Genomic DNA, 14,478 nt, shown 5'->3' with positions numbered 1-14,478 from the left:
CTCAGTTGTGCTTCTTTTCCAACACCCAAGACTTTAATTTTTCTTTTTCCTGCCATCTTCTCATCTTTTTTATAGCAAGGACCGTGCAGCAACTACTGCTGGAGCTGCTGGCCTGGCAGGTGGGCACCACCGGGAAGCATGGGCCACCAAAGGTCCCTCCTATGAGGACTTATACACTCAGAATGTTGTCATTAACATGGATGACCAAGAAGATCATCGAGCCTCACTGGAGGGGAAGTCTGCCAAAGAGAGACCCATTTGGTTGAGAGAGAGCACTGTCCAAGGAGCATATAGTTCTGAAGAGATGAAGGAAGGTAAGAGTAGAAGTCGGTAAAATGAATATGGCTTGGGTTCAGTGGAAAATGAACTTGACTTAGTGGGCAATTCTTAGTTTTATTGGTAATTATATCTGTTTTACAAAACAATTGCATTATACCAGGAAGTAAGAAATTAAGCAATAAGCATTAAAACCAACCAATATATGTATTATCCTTCAACTTAGTTGAAATAACAAGTAGATTTTAAAACTCCCTTTTTAGAATCAAGAAATTACCACTTCTTTGTCTTACTTTCATGGAAAAATGCTGTTACATTCAAAGTGGCCAAATTCACCTGTTGTTTATTCTTCTGTTGCCCTAACTTATATTCCTTTTTATTTCTCTGAATTGGGAACCAAAACTATTTACCAGTCCAAACTTGTTTATATTGTCTCCTCATAAATACCAGTGTGTTTGTGCCAACCTGAAATATATAAAAAGAAGCCACCTGAGTAAAGGATTAAGGATTCTTACTATCCAAGATTGACAGAACTCCATACTAGAAGATTTTGGAACTCTCAGTGATCCCTAAAGACTTAAGAATTACATAGTAACCAGCAATTTGAGAACTGCAGCATTTTACTTTTTAAAACTTTAAAGTTAGTGGATTCAAAGACTATGTTTGGGCTAAATGTAGAAAATGTGAGGCTCAAACTGGACAGAGATTACTCAGAAACTGGGAAGCAGAGATGAAAGGGAGTTTGTACATCTGGTTAGGTTTTGTCAGCATTAGAATCTACGTGGCCCTGTTCCCAAGTTATGTATCATTCCTAACACATCACCTGAGTATGGTTCTTTAATCCCTGAAACTGAAAACCACTTGTTTTTTGGTATTTCTCCTAACCTCTTTTCCCTTTATATTAGCATTTAACTCTGTATGCTAAGAATTAAAAGGTAGTATGGAGTTGGGTAGTGATAATAAAATCAGATAATATCTCTAGTGTGATTCTTCTTGGTGTTTTGATTCCAATCAGAAAAAAAATTTTCTTTGGCAACCATACTTTTCTCTCCCTCCTTCCCACTGATTAGCTTGGCTATGATGTTTTGTTATTTTGATTCAAATTGTTTTAGATTATATAGGAGTGACCCTGTCAACTATTTAGTAGGCTTGTTTTCCCCAACTTGGCTTCTTGCCTGTTCTTAAAGCTACCAAACCTTCTTTTCTTTGAACTTAGAAACAAAATTGAATAAAATAAAACTATTGTTAGCCCATATTATATACAATTAGGTTCATAAGCTTAACATTTATTGTTTATGATTCCTTGAATGCTAGAATTTTAATCACAAGGGCCTTTAAAAAGTTATCTAGGCTACCCAATTCTGAGTATTTTCTTTCTGTATAAAATAGGAGAGTATACTCTCACGTCTAAATTTATCTTCTTGGGATGCCTGGGTGGCTCAGTCAGTTAAGCATCTGCCTTCGGCTCAGGTCATGATCCCAGGGTCCTGGGATCAAGTCCCGCATCGGGTTCTTTGCTCAGCGAAGAGCCTGCTTCTCCCTCTGCCTGCCTCTCCCCCTGCTTGTGCGCGCTCTCTCTCTCTGATAAATAAGTAAATAAATAAAATCTTTAAAAATCAATAAATAAATTTATCTTAATTTTTATGGTAGAATAGGCTCTAGTGAATGTGTTGGTCCTATACTTAATTTTCCTCAGACTTCAAGTTATTTTAATATCTTTTAGAGTTTTCTAGACTTTAATCATGTGCTCATTACTATACTGAAAGCATAGTAATCTATTCTAATCCTGTTTGCTTCTACTTTCCTTACAAATAGTCCTCTTCCCCCAAGCCATCTCCATCTACATTTTTTATTTTATTTTAATTGTCTTTTTCTGGACCTTCTCCAACCATAATATACTTTACTTTAGATCTAGTAACCGGAACAATACATGTTTATGCATGGATTCATCATTAATGATTTGAGTTTTACTTACAGTGTCCTTCTGCTTTTTACCTGATGCTTTGTTGCTTTGGGTCTGGAAGCATATTAAGACCAACAACTTTAGAAACATGTGCAGAGAATTTTAAAGACCCTCCCCTGCCCTGTATCAGATAGCTTGGACCAGGTCTTTCAGTATGTTTTAGATTGTTTTTCTATAGGCAGATTTTCTTACACTTGCCAGTATAGAAATAAATCTGCCAGTTTTCTGCCCACTTCAGCTCTTCCTATTTTTTTTTTTTTTTTTTTTGCCATCAGCTTGGCCTTTAAGCATCCAGAATTGCTTAGCATCATCAGTGAACTTGACAGTTTTCCATTATATATGTCTTTTTTATAACTTATTACTGTTAAATAAGACTGTTGCTAAAACTAGTGTTTCTACTTTACCATCCAGATTTTTGCTCATTTATCCTTATTTATTGTTGTATGTCTTCATCTGTAACAGAGAAGTTCCTTTTTTCCCCAGACCTCTCAGGACCCTTGTCATAAATCTTTTAGATATGATGATTTAGTTTACAAAACTAAATTGCTTTTCCCCTAATTTTATATTTGCTTTAAACATTAATCAAAATATTATGTTGGTAATATTAAGCTTATTGGAAAAATCTTAAAGAAGCGATGATTGCCTTAGAGACAATTCCTTGTCTTTTTTTTTCCTATTGAAATACTGCATTGGCAGTAAGGACTCTAGGAATGAGCCTCAGCCCTTAGCAGTGTTTTAAAGTAGTGAAGTTTGATTTTCTCATTTTCACATCCATGTTATCAAAAGCCTATTGTCTCTGACTTGAACTTTTAACTTCTCAATTCCTCTTTCCCTTTCTGTCTCTTAAGCTGCCCAATCTCATATCTCAGGAGTTCTACACTTTCTAAATTGTCTAAGGTTATGCTAATCCATTCTAATGTGCTAATGAGAAGATACTTCATTCATGGCCAGAATTGGTCATTTCTGTGCCTTTTCTTGGTGATGATGTTGATGATAAATAACACTAAACTAAATGCCAGGCTCATTCTAAACACTTCACAGATATTCACTTAATCCCCACATTTATCCAGTGAGGTATTTACTCATTTTTCCCCCCTTTGTACTTGAGAAAAATTGAAGCAGAGAGAGATGAAGTAACCTGGCCAAAATCATAGTTAATAGGTGTTAGAGTCAGGATTTGAATCAGGGAGTTAGGTTCCAAACAACATTTTTAATCCTTTTATATGTTTTAAATAGCAGTATACTTGGTACTTAGAATACAGAATACAAATGTTTTTCTTAAATTTTTCATCTGTAATTTTTCAGGCCTCATACATACACAAAATGATAGGAGGTGTGTGGTGAGAGAAGCTTCATTCCTTTTTATAAAGAGTTCAAAGTACACTTAGTTTGTTTCAGGAAAATAAAACTGCATTTATTCACTCATGTATTTATTTGGTGCCTAATAAGTGGTAGGCTCTATTTTGTGTACATGGGATATATCATTGAATAAAAAAGATAAATATCTGTTTGTGCAGAACCTATATCCTGGGAAAGGAGGTAACAAAGACAATAGACAAGAATTATTATGTTAGAAAGTAAGTGCTATGGGGAAAAAAAATAGAGCATTGGGAGTTTAGGGTGGGGTGAATTATAAGAAGGTGGCATTTGAATAAAAACATAAAGGATGTGATGGTGTTAGCTATATAACATGGAGGAAAAATATCCCAGGTAGAGGAAACAGGGAATACAAAGGGGCCTTAAGGTTGGAGTGAAGTGATATGTACAGGGAATACCGTGGGGCTACTGTGGCTAGAGAAGAATGAGCAAAGGGAAAGAGAAGAGGTGAGGTAGGTAGGTGAGCAAGTGAGCGGGAGGGGTTCCAAATAATGTAGGACTCTCTAGGCCATTGTAAAGCTTTTGGCTTTTACTCGAAGCAAGGTGAAGAGCCATGTTTTGATTTCCTATTTTGCTAGCTACGGTACTTGGTCCTTCATAGACATAATTACATATGTTCTTATCCAGAGCTCTGTAAGGTAGTTGTTTTTATCACTCCCTTTTATAGGAAGAGGTACCGAAGTTCACAGACTAAAAACTCACCCAAAGTAGTACAGCTTACATCTAAAAGGACCTGGATTCAAATCCAGGCTATGTTATTCTTAAAACGCATGTGCTTAAACCATGCTACTTAAGTTCCAGTTTGTGAGAAATACTTTGAATATCTTACGGACAGTTGCTCAAAAACTGGAATCAGTGAAGTCTGTTAGTTTTAAAGAAATGCCTTTTATACTTAAGGACATTGACTTTCTGGATTTTTCTTTCCAGGTGGCATAGATATAGACGCATTTCAGGAGCGTGAGGAGGGCCGTGCAGGGCCAGATGATAATGAGGAGGTCATGCGAGCACTACTCATTCATGAGAAGAAGACCCCCTCGGCCACGGCAGGCTCGGTGGGGGCAGCTGCTCCCGTGACCCCTGCCAATGGCAGTGACTCAGAGAGTGAGACCAGTGAGTCAGACGATGACTCCCCACCTCGACCAGCAGCTGTGGCAGTGCATCATCGGGACGAGGATGAGGAGGAGGAGGATGAGTTTGAGGAAGTAGCAGATGACCCCATTGTTATGGTGGCTGGCCGTCCGTTCTCCTACAGTGAAGTGAGCCAGCGGCCAGAGCTGGTGGCCCAGATGACACCAGAGGAGAAGGAAGCATACATAGCAATGGGACAACGCATGTTTGAGGACCTTTTTGAGTGAGCTTTCCCTACCTTTTATTCCTTTCTCTAATGCTCATTTCAAAAAGAAATTCCCTACCCTTGACGAAGTGTTTAAGTGGCATTCTGCCCTTCTCGAAGTAAAGCAGCTAAACAATAATGGGAGAGAAAGTTTGACTTTTATGCCAGAATCTTCCCCACAGGGAGGTTGGCTGTATAAGCATTTCCTTCCCTGCTATTATTACAGTATATCTTACTGTATTTCATATTTACCTAATCTTTTTCCTTTATAAGACCCATTTTTCTCCTTTCTGAAATGAGCGCAGGAGATCTGTGAGGTAAATTCTTCCTGTCTGCCTGTAGAAGCCCACTATGATAGGTTACACTAATTCACTAATCACATCCTTTTAAAAATCTGTTCTGACCAAGCATTCCAAACAATTCCCAGTATTGCTGCCAAGCAGCTTGGCAACAGGCAAATCACTGGTGAGAGATGAAATAAGTCTTAAAAGTGCATATTGCCACATAGTTGAGGATTGTAGTCAATATGTAAGGGGAGGGGAGGGATGGATATGCTTAAATCTCATGATTAATATCTAAACCAAGATTTGTGTCTTTCGAACTGACTTGACTGATAAAGTCTGTTGTTTTGCTTAATGCCTTTTGGTTTGGATGTTGGATGATAGAAAACAAAGTACACTTGGTAAACCCTTATGAGGAAATTAGGAAAAAACATGGATATAGGACGAGGAGTTGCTCTACAGGGTTGAATTGTGGAGAGCATTGGGAACAGTGCCTTTTAGAATTGCCTGAGTTTTTGCTGATTTGGAAATCCTTTATGGAAAGCTAAGACTGGTCCCTTTCCTTTTCCTGTCTTTTACAGTGCTATAAATTGTTTAATGAGACCATTTCGGCAGAAATCAGCATATAACAAATGATTACTTCTCTCTTTTCTCTCAACATCATTGAAGTCCTTCTTTGTCTCTCTTTTGATTCTTGTTGGACATGGTGTTTTAGAGTGCATCCAGTACATTATTGAACATTGTAACCTCAAGGAACATAGTTTATTTTTGGTTCTGATATGTAGCATGGTATTATTCCCTAAAGCAGAACTTTAAAAATAAAGAACTTTCATGCAAGGGTCTATAGCAATTGTATTTTTTGTAATATTTTTCCTTGCATTGTAATTTTTAAGTATTTATCATTTTATAGTATATGCGTGAAGATAGATTTTAGAGTATCTGAGCCTTGTATGAAGTGATGTTTCATTTACCTGGGTTGTATTAATGACTGAATATTGACAATAAATCTATTTTATACTGACTGAAATTTGTTAATTTCTAGCCCTGTAACATCTTGGAGCATAATTAAAGTGAATACTTTTCCCATTAAAGCAATGTTTCAGAATTCTTTCTCTTAATAGTCATATTTCAAATAACAGATGCAGTTGTTATGTGGTCTAATTTTTTCTGGCAATAAGCTGCCTTAAGAATGACTTTTGTGGGGCGCCTGGGTGGCTCAGTTGGTTAAGCAACTGCCTTTGGCTCAGGTCATGGTCCTGGAGTCCCAGAATCGAGTCCCACATCAGGCTCCCTGCTCGGCGGGGAGTCTGCTTCTCCCTCTGACCCTCCTCCCTCTCATGCTCTCTGTCTCTCATTCTCTTTCTCGCAAATAAAAAAAAAAAAATCTTAAAAAAAAAAAAGAATGACTTTTGTGTAGGTATCTTGCACGTATGGGCCTATTCAACTTTTAAACATTGTTTTTAAATTTTCATAGTTCTAGAAAGAAGTTCATTTAAATAAAATATGAATCAGGTGTTTTAAAACATATTTTTAAGGGCACCTGGGTGGCTAGATTGGTTAAGCTTCTGACTCTTGATTTCAGCTTGGGTCATGATCTCAGGGTCATGGGACTGAGCTTTGTGTTGGGCTTTGCACTCAGCGGGGAGTCTGCTCAGGATTCCCTCTCTCCCTCTGCCCCTCCCCCATGCTTGCTCCCTCACTCTCTCTCAAATAAATAACAAATCTTTAAAAAAATAATAAAATGTAGTTGTAGGTGAACTGTCAGCTCTTTATATCAGTGAATAGATGTTTCTTGGTATTTTTTCTTGAGTCTAACAACTTGCATGTTCTGCTTCCTAGAGCTACCGTTCTAGTTTTTCTTTTTCTGGTATCTACCAGCTTCTTAGATATCATATAAACTAGTTGCATATTTCTTTCCTCTCCGTTTTGCGGTTTGTGTCTTGTCCTATTACTACACTGAAATGGCTTTCTCCAGTTGTAATTGTCCAACATAACAAACCTTTATTCCTCAGTCTTTTTGGCTGCTTTTCAGTCTTTGATGCTATCCAACCTTTCTCCTTAAAACATTTTCATTTGGTAACCTAGCCATTATGCTGTCTTGGTTCTCCTTACTTCATTGGCTATTCCTTCTCAGTCTTCAGACTTTATTTCTTCCTCTGCTATATATATGAGCATACCTCAAGGCCTAGTTCATCTGTGTGTGTGTGTGTATGTGTATGGAATTTGTGTTACAGAAGAATGTCATGAGTGAAGACACAAATATGAAAGTGTTTATTGCATTCAAACACTGTTGCAATAAATAAATGAATATAGATATACTAAATATGCATTGATCAGGAATTGAACTATGTTCCCATGAAGTCCTGTAGCTGTTAAAAAGAATGTATTGATGGGAAAAGATATCCATTATGTGTTAAGTATAGAAGGATTCTGTTTTTCTACATGTGTATGTGTAAAGAAGAAAGTTTCTAATAGTACTTACTATGTGTCTTTACATATGTTGACTCATTTAATCCTGTATAACAAATCTGTTAGGTAGATATTTGTATTTAAAGATATATATAATTAGGGATGACAATTACAGTGGTCCTAATGTGTTATAATGGGAAAGAGACCCCCATTTTAGAAAAAGGATCAAATAGATATTTAAAGAAGTTCATGTAGAAAATGTGCAGTAGAATTAAAGAAATAGGGTAACAAAAGCAAACTTTTTATATTAATACTAGGACTTTTAGGTGTGACTTTTTAAAAATCCTGGCTTCCTCATTTCCTTAGAGAAATATTTCTGATTTTATGCTGAAAATTAATAGAAAAATATAATTCAGTATGTAAAATTTTGGACTTACCCCCATATTTCAACAGCATACCTAAGGACTCAATAGAGTTTGACATTACTTCATCAGACAGATTTATGTCTATTGAATGGCACAATAATCTGGTGAGAAAAGCCAGTCAGTGACAAAAATGACTGAAAATGGGAACCCTGACAGTTATCAGCCTCTGAAGCTCTAGTAAGGGCAAGCTCACACACGAGGTTCATCAATAGATGTAGTCACAGTGTCTGTTGATCTCAGGATGGCTGGAATTGTTAATACCTACAGCCTATAATAAGGGATGGCCAGGAACTCGTCTCTGAGTGAAGTTGGCTATATTATTATAACTCAAGTATCAGCTGCCAAGGTGTCCCAACCTTTCACTCTCCTGTAAGATTTAAATAGAACACTTTTAATATCACGGGATACTTCTCCCAATTTCATTTCTCTTTTCTTTGGTGGGAAGAGTTGTGGAAGGGGGTCCTCCTGCTCTGCCTTCTTGCTTCCTTGGCTTCTCCGCCTCTCCTCCACACCACCTATTCCAACTCCCATGGTGCCATCAGCACAAGTCCATGTAGAAGATATTCACTGAAGTTTTTACAGTAGTGGGCAGGAGGTAGGCAATGAGGGGATGTCCTGTCTCAGCATTGCAGGTCAAGGAATATAGGAGTAGATCATATATATCCTTGTTCTTAAAGAGTTTCCACCAACCTCACATGTTTCATCCCAAGTAGAGTCCTGCCTTCAAATCTTGCTAAATTTCAGCTTTGTTTCCTTCTCTTCACCCTTTCTTTCCCCCAAAGACCTTGGAAAGTTATAAATATATTAGAGAAAATAACATTATTTTATGTCTTTTTTCAAGTTGTACCTTGAAAGCTCTTATATCCAAAGCGGCCTATCCAAGATGTTTCCCTAACCAAGGAGCCATTTTCCCACTCTTAAGAGTCAGCATGAGAGGTTAACTGGCTTTAAAAGGAACTTTTTTCTCTTCCCACTCCACTAAATAATATTATTCATTATACTTTGCCAAAAGTCAGGTGATGAATAAATAGTCTAGGTCTTTAGGTGATCCATAACCTTATATTCGGTGGAAACTGCTTTCATTCTATCTGCCCTTGAAGTGGAAGACTTTTTCTCATTTAGTTGCCCCCCTTTTCCCAAAATAATACTTAGGGAGTATTTCCACTACTTAAGGAGAATTAAGTTCAGATTATTTAAAAAAAATTATCCAATTTGGCATGCCTGGAGCTCAGAAGACTAGGTTCTGGTCCCAGCTCAAGTTAAATAGACACTTGCTGGGTGACACTGATGCAGTCTTTCTGGGCCAGTTTCTCAAAGCTGTCAATAAGGAGAGGATTATGCTAGAATCACAGTGATTCCTTTCTGCTCTGATATCTTATGGAAGTAAATGCGGCCTAATAACAACACAATCTGAGAAGTTTTCTGATGTACAATAGCAATTCAAACGAGGTGAAGGATATTTCAATTGAGGGACTACTGTAGGTGGTAGGTTTAGGATTTAAAAAGTAGCAAACTTCATCCTAAACATTTGCTAATTAGGTTTCTCTTTTCCTATCTTGCCAAAGTACTTCATTTCTAATAATTTGAATGACTGAGGAAGAAATAATTGACAGACTTAAATATATATATTTTCTTGTTCTCTTTATTCCTAAGTTTAAAAAAGTAATTAAGAAGTGGGAATCCAAAAACAAATATGAAAATCTTTAGAATTTAGAAACTGGTCTAATTCCACCTTCTATTTGTTTAGCATTTTGTTTCCACCAAAGCTATTTCATCTGTGTTATCTCTAGCAGATCTCTAGCTGGGCTGCAATTAGTTTGTTTTTCTTTACATACCTAAAAGTCTCTTGGGGAAATGAGAAAGATTTTCAGAAAGGAATTGGTGTTATGGCAAATTTACTGTCTGTTCTGTTGGCCTTTTATATTATGAAAGAAGCAAACTGAACAAGATAAGTACAGGTACTCTTAAACCATGTAAAGGCAAATGGGTTGAGAAAAGAGTCATGAAATTTTATTTCTTCCTTTTAAGAACTAAAGGAATGAACTGTTTCTGCTGTGCCCTCAAGGAAAGATGAGTACCTTGAACCTATCTTTAGAAAGAGCTTCGCATCCTTCTGAGTACTAGAGGATCCCTTTCTTCTTCCAGTTGCAAAGCAGATAGGCCTGGTACGCGACCCAGTTTCAACAATCAACCCACATTTCTCATCACACAAAAGTACACTATTGCCCACCTAATGTAAATAAGTCTGAGAAACTACTCTGAAGAGAAGGCTGGTGCCAGGTCCCCAAGTGCCTTGAATCATGTTAAGGCACACAGGATGATTGTACAGTTTTTTTGCTGTTATATAAATGTATTAATTATTTAAAAATTCATCCAATAATAAATATATATAGTTTAACAAAAAGAACCCCCACCCCAACCCATCCCCGTCTCACTACCCTGAGGTAAACCATTTATTGATAATTTAATGTGTGCCATCCCAGACCTTCTCTAGGCCTTTAGAAACAACACACACACCATACTCCCAGATACACTGTGGTGCTTTTTCAATAAATCCAACCACGTACACATTGCCATTTGCTTTTGAAGTGTCTTGGGTATCTTTTCATACCAATTTAGATCTGCTTCATTTTAAAAAATAAGGACTAGGGGCATCTGGGTGGTTCAGTCAGTCAGGCATGTGACTCTTGATCTCAGCTCAAGTCTTGATCTCAGGGTCGGTCGTGAGTTCAAGCTCCACCTAGTGTGGAGCCCACTTAAATAAATAAATAAATAACTGACTAGATAGAATTTTATAATATAGTTGTATGATGGTTTATGTAACAGTTTCCTTGTTGAATGGCATTTAGGTAGTATCTAGTTTTTCACTATTAAAGTGCCCTCATATTTTCATTCTTTTGAGTATTTCTATAGGATGGAATCATAAAGGAGAGCCAATCAAGGGCATGTCCATTTTAAACTTTGATAGGTAATGCCAAATTACTCTTCAAAAAGATTGTTGGAGAATTGTAAGCAGGGGAATAATTTGTAGCATTGACATTAAGTTGGAGTTTAAAACTGGAGATTGTTAAGGCAATTTCAATAATCTTGGTAAGTAATTTGGTCTAATGAACTGTCCAAGTCAGTGGGGATGGAAAGGAGCGGACAGATTTGAGAAACTGGGGAGATAGAATTCATTGACAATGGTGACTGGTGGCTAGGGCAGTACCTTGGATGAAGCTCAGGTTTCCGACTGGATGGTGATTCCATTTACCGAGATTGGAAATACAGAAGGAGGGGCAGGTTTTGCTCCTCTTTCAGCTCCCCATCTCCATAAGTGGCACCATCATTTAAACTATATACTTCAGGCGAAATTCTAATAGTCAGCCATCCCTTCCTTTTTTCTCCTCACATGCAATTCATCAGCATGTCCTGTAGATTCAAAATATAATCTATATAATCTAATTTTGAAGGTAGAGCTAACAGGAACTGCTGGTAAATTGAAAGGAGACTCTTGACTTTTCACTACCTCTGCCACTACCAGCCTACTCCGTGCCACGTCAACTCTCCTTGGCTCCTGCAAGCAGCCCGCCAACTGCTCTCCCCACTTGTACTCTCAAACCACCCCCAAACATGCAGGGATTTGGTCATTCCCTACACTCAGACTTGTTTTAAATGTAAATCAGATGACACCCCCCCACCCTGCCCTTAGAACCCTTCATTGATTTTTTTTTCTTAGAATAACATCCAAACCCCTTACCCTTTTCTTTAGGCCTTAAGTGGTCTTGGCCCCCTGGCTACTTTTATGACATCTCCTACTATTCTCCTTGTTAACTACTCTCTAACCACATTGACATTCTCTTTTGCAAATATGCCAAGCTTCTTTCTGCCTTAGGTCTTTGCCCTGTTTTCTTTGCACGAAACACTCTTCTTCCCTCATGTCCCTGTTAATTTATTTTCACGTTAAATACCACCTTCTCGGAGAAGCCTCTGCCCTATTAGCTAAAGTAATCTCTTCCATTCGTGATGGTATTTTCCTGTTTTATTTTCTTCCTAGCAAAACTGCTATTTGAAATGAACTTTGTCATTTAATTATTTATGTCTCTCAGCTTTTCCCCTAAAAGACTAAACTCCCTGCAGACAGGATACTAGCATATAGAATTAATTCTGGCACATTGTAGGCCCAATAAATGTTGAATAGATGGATGGACAGATGAATTGGCAAGGTGAACATAGCCTTTTCCCCACTAAGGCTGATCATTTTGTTCTCTGCTTGAATTGTAAATATATGAATAGTCTCTTAATCAGTTAATTTTGTTCACTTGTGGTTCACAGTGAACCTAGGGCTTTGTCCCGAGGACTAACAGTAGAGTGTGCCAGTATATAGCTTCTTGGGCACACCCAATAAGACATCTAGAAGTTTCAATTCTGGGGAACCATGAGCTTTAATGTTCATGTAAAGGTAATTTAAGTGAGTATTTTATCTAGGGCTGCACTGTCCAATAAGGTAGCCCCTAGCCACATGTGGCTACTGAGTACTTGAAATGTATCTAGTCCAAATTGAGATGTACTATAAATTTAAAATACATACCAAATTTTGGGGCACCTGGGTGGCTCAGTCGTTAAGCATCTGCCTTCAGCTCAGGTCATGATCCCAGGTCCTGGGATTGAGCCCTGCATCGGGCTCCCTGCTCCGTGGGAAGCCTGCTTCTCCCTCTCACACTCCCTCTGCTGTGTTCCCTCTCTCACTGTGTCTCTCTCTGTCAAATAAATAAATAAAGTCTTAAAAAAAAATAAAATACATACCAAATTTTGAAGGCTTGGTATGGGAATGAATACAGAATGTAAAATACCTTATTAATAATGTTTATTTTGATTTATATGTTGAAAAGATAATACTGTAGGTATTTTGGGGTAGAGGAAATGTACTGTTAAAACTAATTTACTTGTTTTTACTTTTTATGTGGCTGTTAGAAGATTTAAAATTGTAAAAATGACTTACATTTGTACCTTGCCTTATATTTCAATTGGACAGCACTGGTCATGGGCATTTTCTTCACGTGCTAGAGTTACATCTATTGTACTTAGTTCTTATTTGCATTTTTCCTCATATACAAGTTTTTGACCTGAATGCTGTGCCCACCTTCCTTTCCTCCCTGGCCCTCTACCAGAAAGGTAGGCTTTGTTTTGTTTGTAGGCTCTTTGTCCTTGGGAACAGTAATGGATTTTGCTTCTGGTTTAATTTTCATCTTTTAGGGGTGGGATTGGTTGGGGTGAGGCAGGGTTTTTTATTTGTTTTTTTCCTGAAGTTGGATAAAATGTGGGGATGATGTCAGCAATGGTGGTGAGGAACTGAGACGTTTTTAGTCCTGAGACCAAGGCTGCCGTGTTGAAAGTGCTGCTGACTCCTGGGGGACTGAGGGATTTGAGGACCCTGCAGAGCCATGCCAGAGATGGAGGAACTAAGAGCCAGTCCTAAATCAGGAGGTTTGGAAGCCCACTGTGTTTCTCCGTATGCATTGTATTAATATATAGTGTATGCGAAATTTCTGATGTGTTTATTGTTTGCATCTCCTTCTTGCTAGAATGTAAGCTCCATGAGGGCAGAGACTTTCTTGCTCACTGTAGTATTCTGGCTCATATCTCTGACTCGGTGCCTGGCACATAGTAAGTTGTCATCAATACATATTGAATGACTACACAATTATGTTTATTCAGGCCAGGAGTAAACCATGGCCTTTATATAAAAGACAGTTATTTTCAGTTTCTGTTGTTACTTGTATACCTAATATTTGTGATGCTGTTTTGTATTTATTGTCTTCCCTTTTGGAATGCTTACAGATGGTGAGTGCTGATCTGCATAGCAAAGGGCATTTTCCCAGCAACTGGTGAAACCATCCAACCGAAAGTACATATAACAAATAAATCTAACCCAAGGCTTACCACATGTGCATTTGTTCACTTAGTCTGTGTTACGGTCATTTCTTAAAGAGGAAGTTTGTAAGAACAAAGAATGTGCTATTTCTTCAACTGGGGGTTTTATTTGTCTCATAATAAAATTGATGTTTCCTTCGTGATATTGAAGACCAATTCTTGGCAAATGTTTGTTGCTTCATGGTCACATAATGGCCGATCCACCTACACCTTCCGGTAGCATGAAGGGAGGGAGTAAGGGGATAAAGGTGTATGCCAACTGAATCAGTATCCCTCCCCCTTTTTTATGTGATGTCTTTATTGTGGTAAAATACACATGACATAAAATTTACCATTTTAAAGTGTACAATTCATTGGCATTTAGTACCTTCACAATATAGCACAACCACCATCTCGACCTAGTTCCCAAACATTTTCATCATCCCAGAAGAAAACCCAGGACCCATTAAGCAGTTGGTCCCCATTCTGCCCTCCTCACAGCCCTTGGCAACAACCAATCTT

At 37.9% G+C, this 14,478-nt stretch overlaps 1 protein-coding gene across 4 annotated transcripts in view; it reads left to right on the top strand.

The window, feature by feature from the left end:
• The window catches only part of GTF2E1 (general transcription factor IIE subunit 1), a 42,941-nt gene extending 28,864 nt beyond the window's left edge, over positions 1-14,077 (top strand). For 2 of the 4 annotated variants that reach the window (XM_027584840.1, XM_027584841.1), the window contains exons 4-6: positions 76-314; positions 4,544-4,967; positions 13,885-14,077. In XM_027584840.1, coding sequence (XP_027440641.1) covers positions 76-314; positions 4,544-4,967; positions 13,885-13,891 — 670 coding nt within the window. In that variant the 3' untranslated portion in view covers positions 13,892-14,077. Of the gene's footprint in view, positions 1-75; positions 315-4,543; positions 6,322-13,884 lie in introns of those variants that run through there. The other 2 variants (XM_027584839.1, XM_027584842.1) reach the window with 2 other exon arrangements.
• Positions 14,078-14,478: the final 401 nt, after the last annotated feature.

The sequence above is a fragment of the Zalophus californianus genome, chromosome 1 (genome assembly GCF_009762305.2).
Source record: "Zalophus californianus isolate mZalCal1 chromosome 1, mZalCal1.pri.v2, whole genome shotgun sequence".
Lineage (NCBI taxonomy): Eukaryota > Metazoa > Chordata > Mammalia > Carnivora > Otariidae > Zalophus > Zalophus californianus.
Note: the sequence above shows the minus strand (reverse complement) of the source record. Positions and strands in the feature narration are given on the sequence as shown.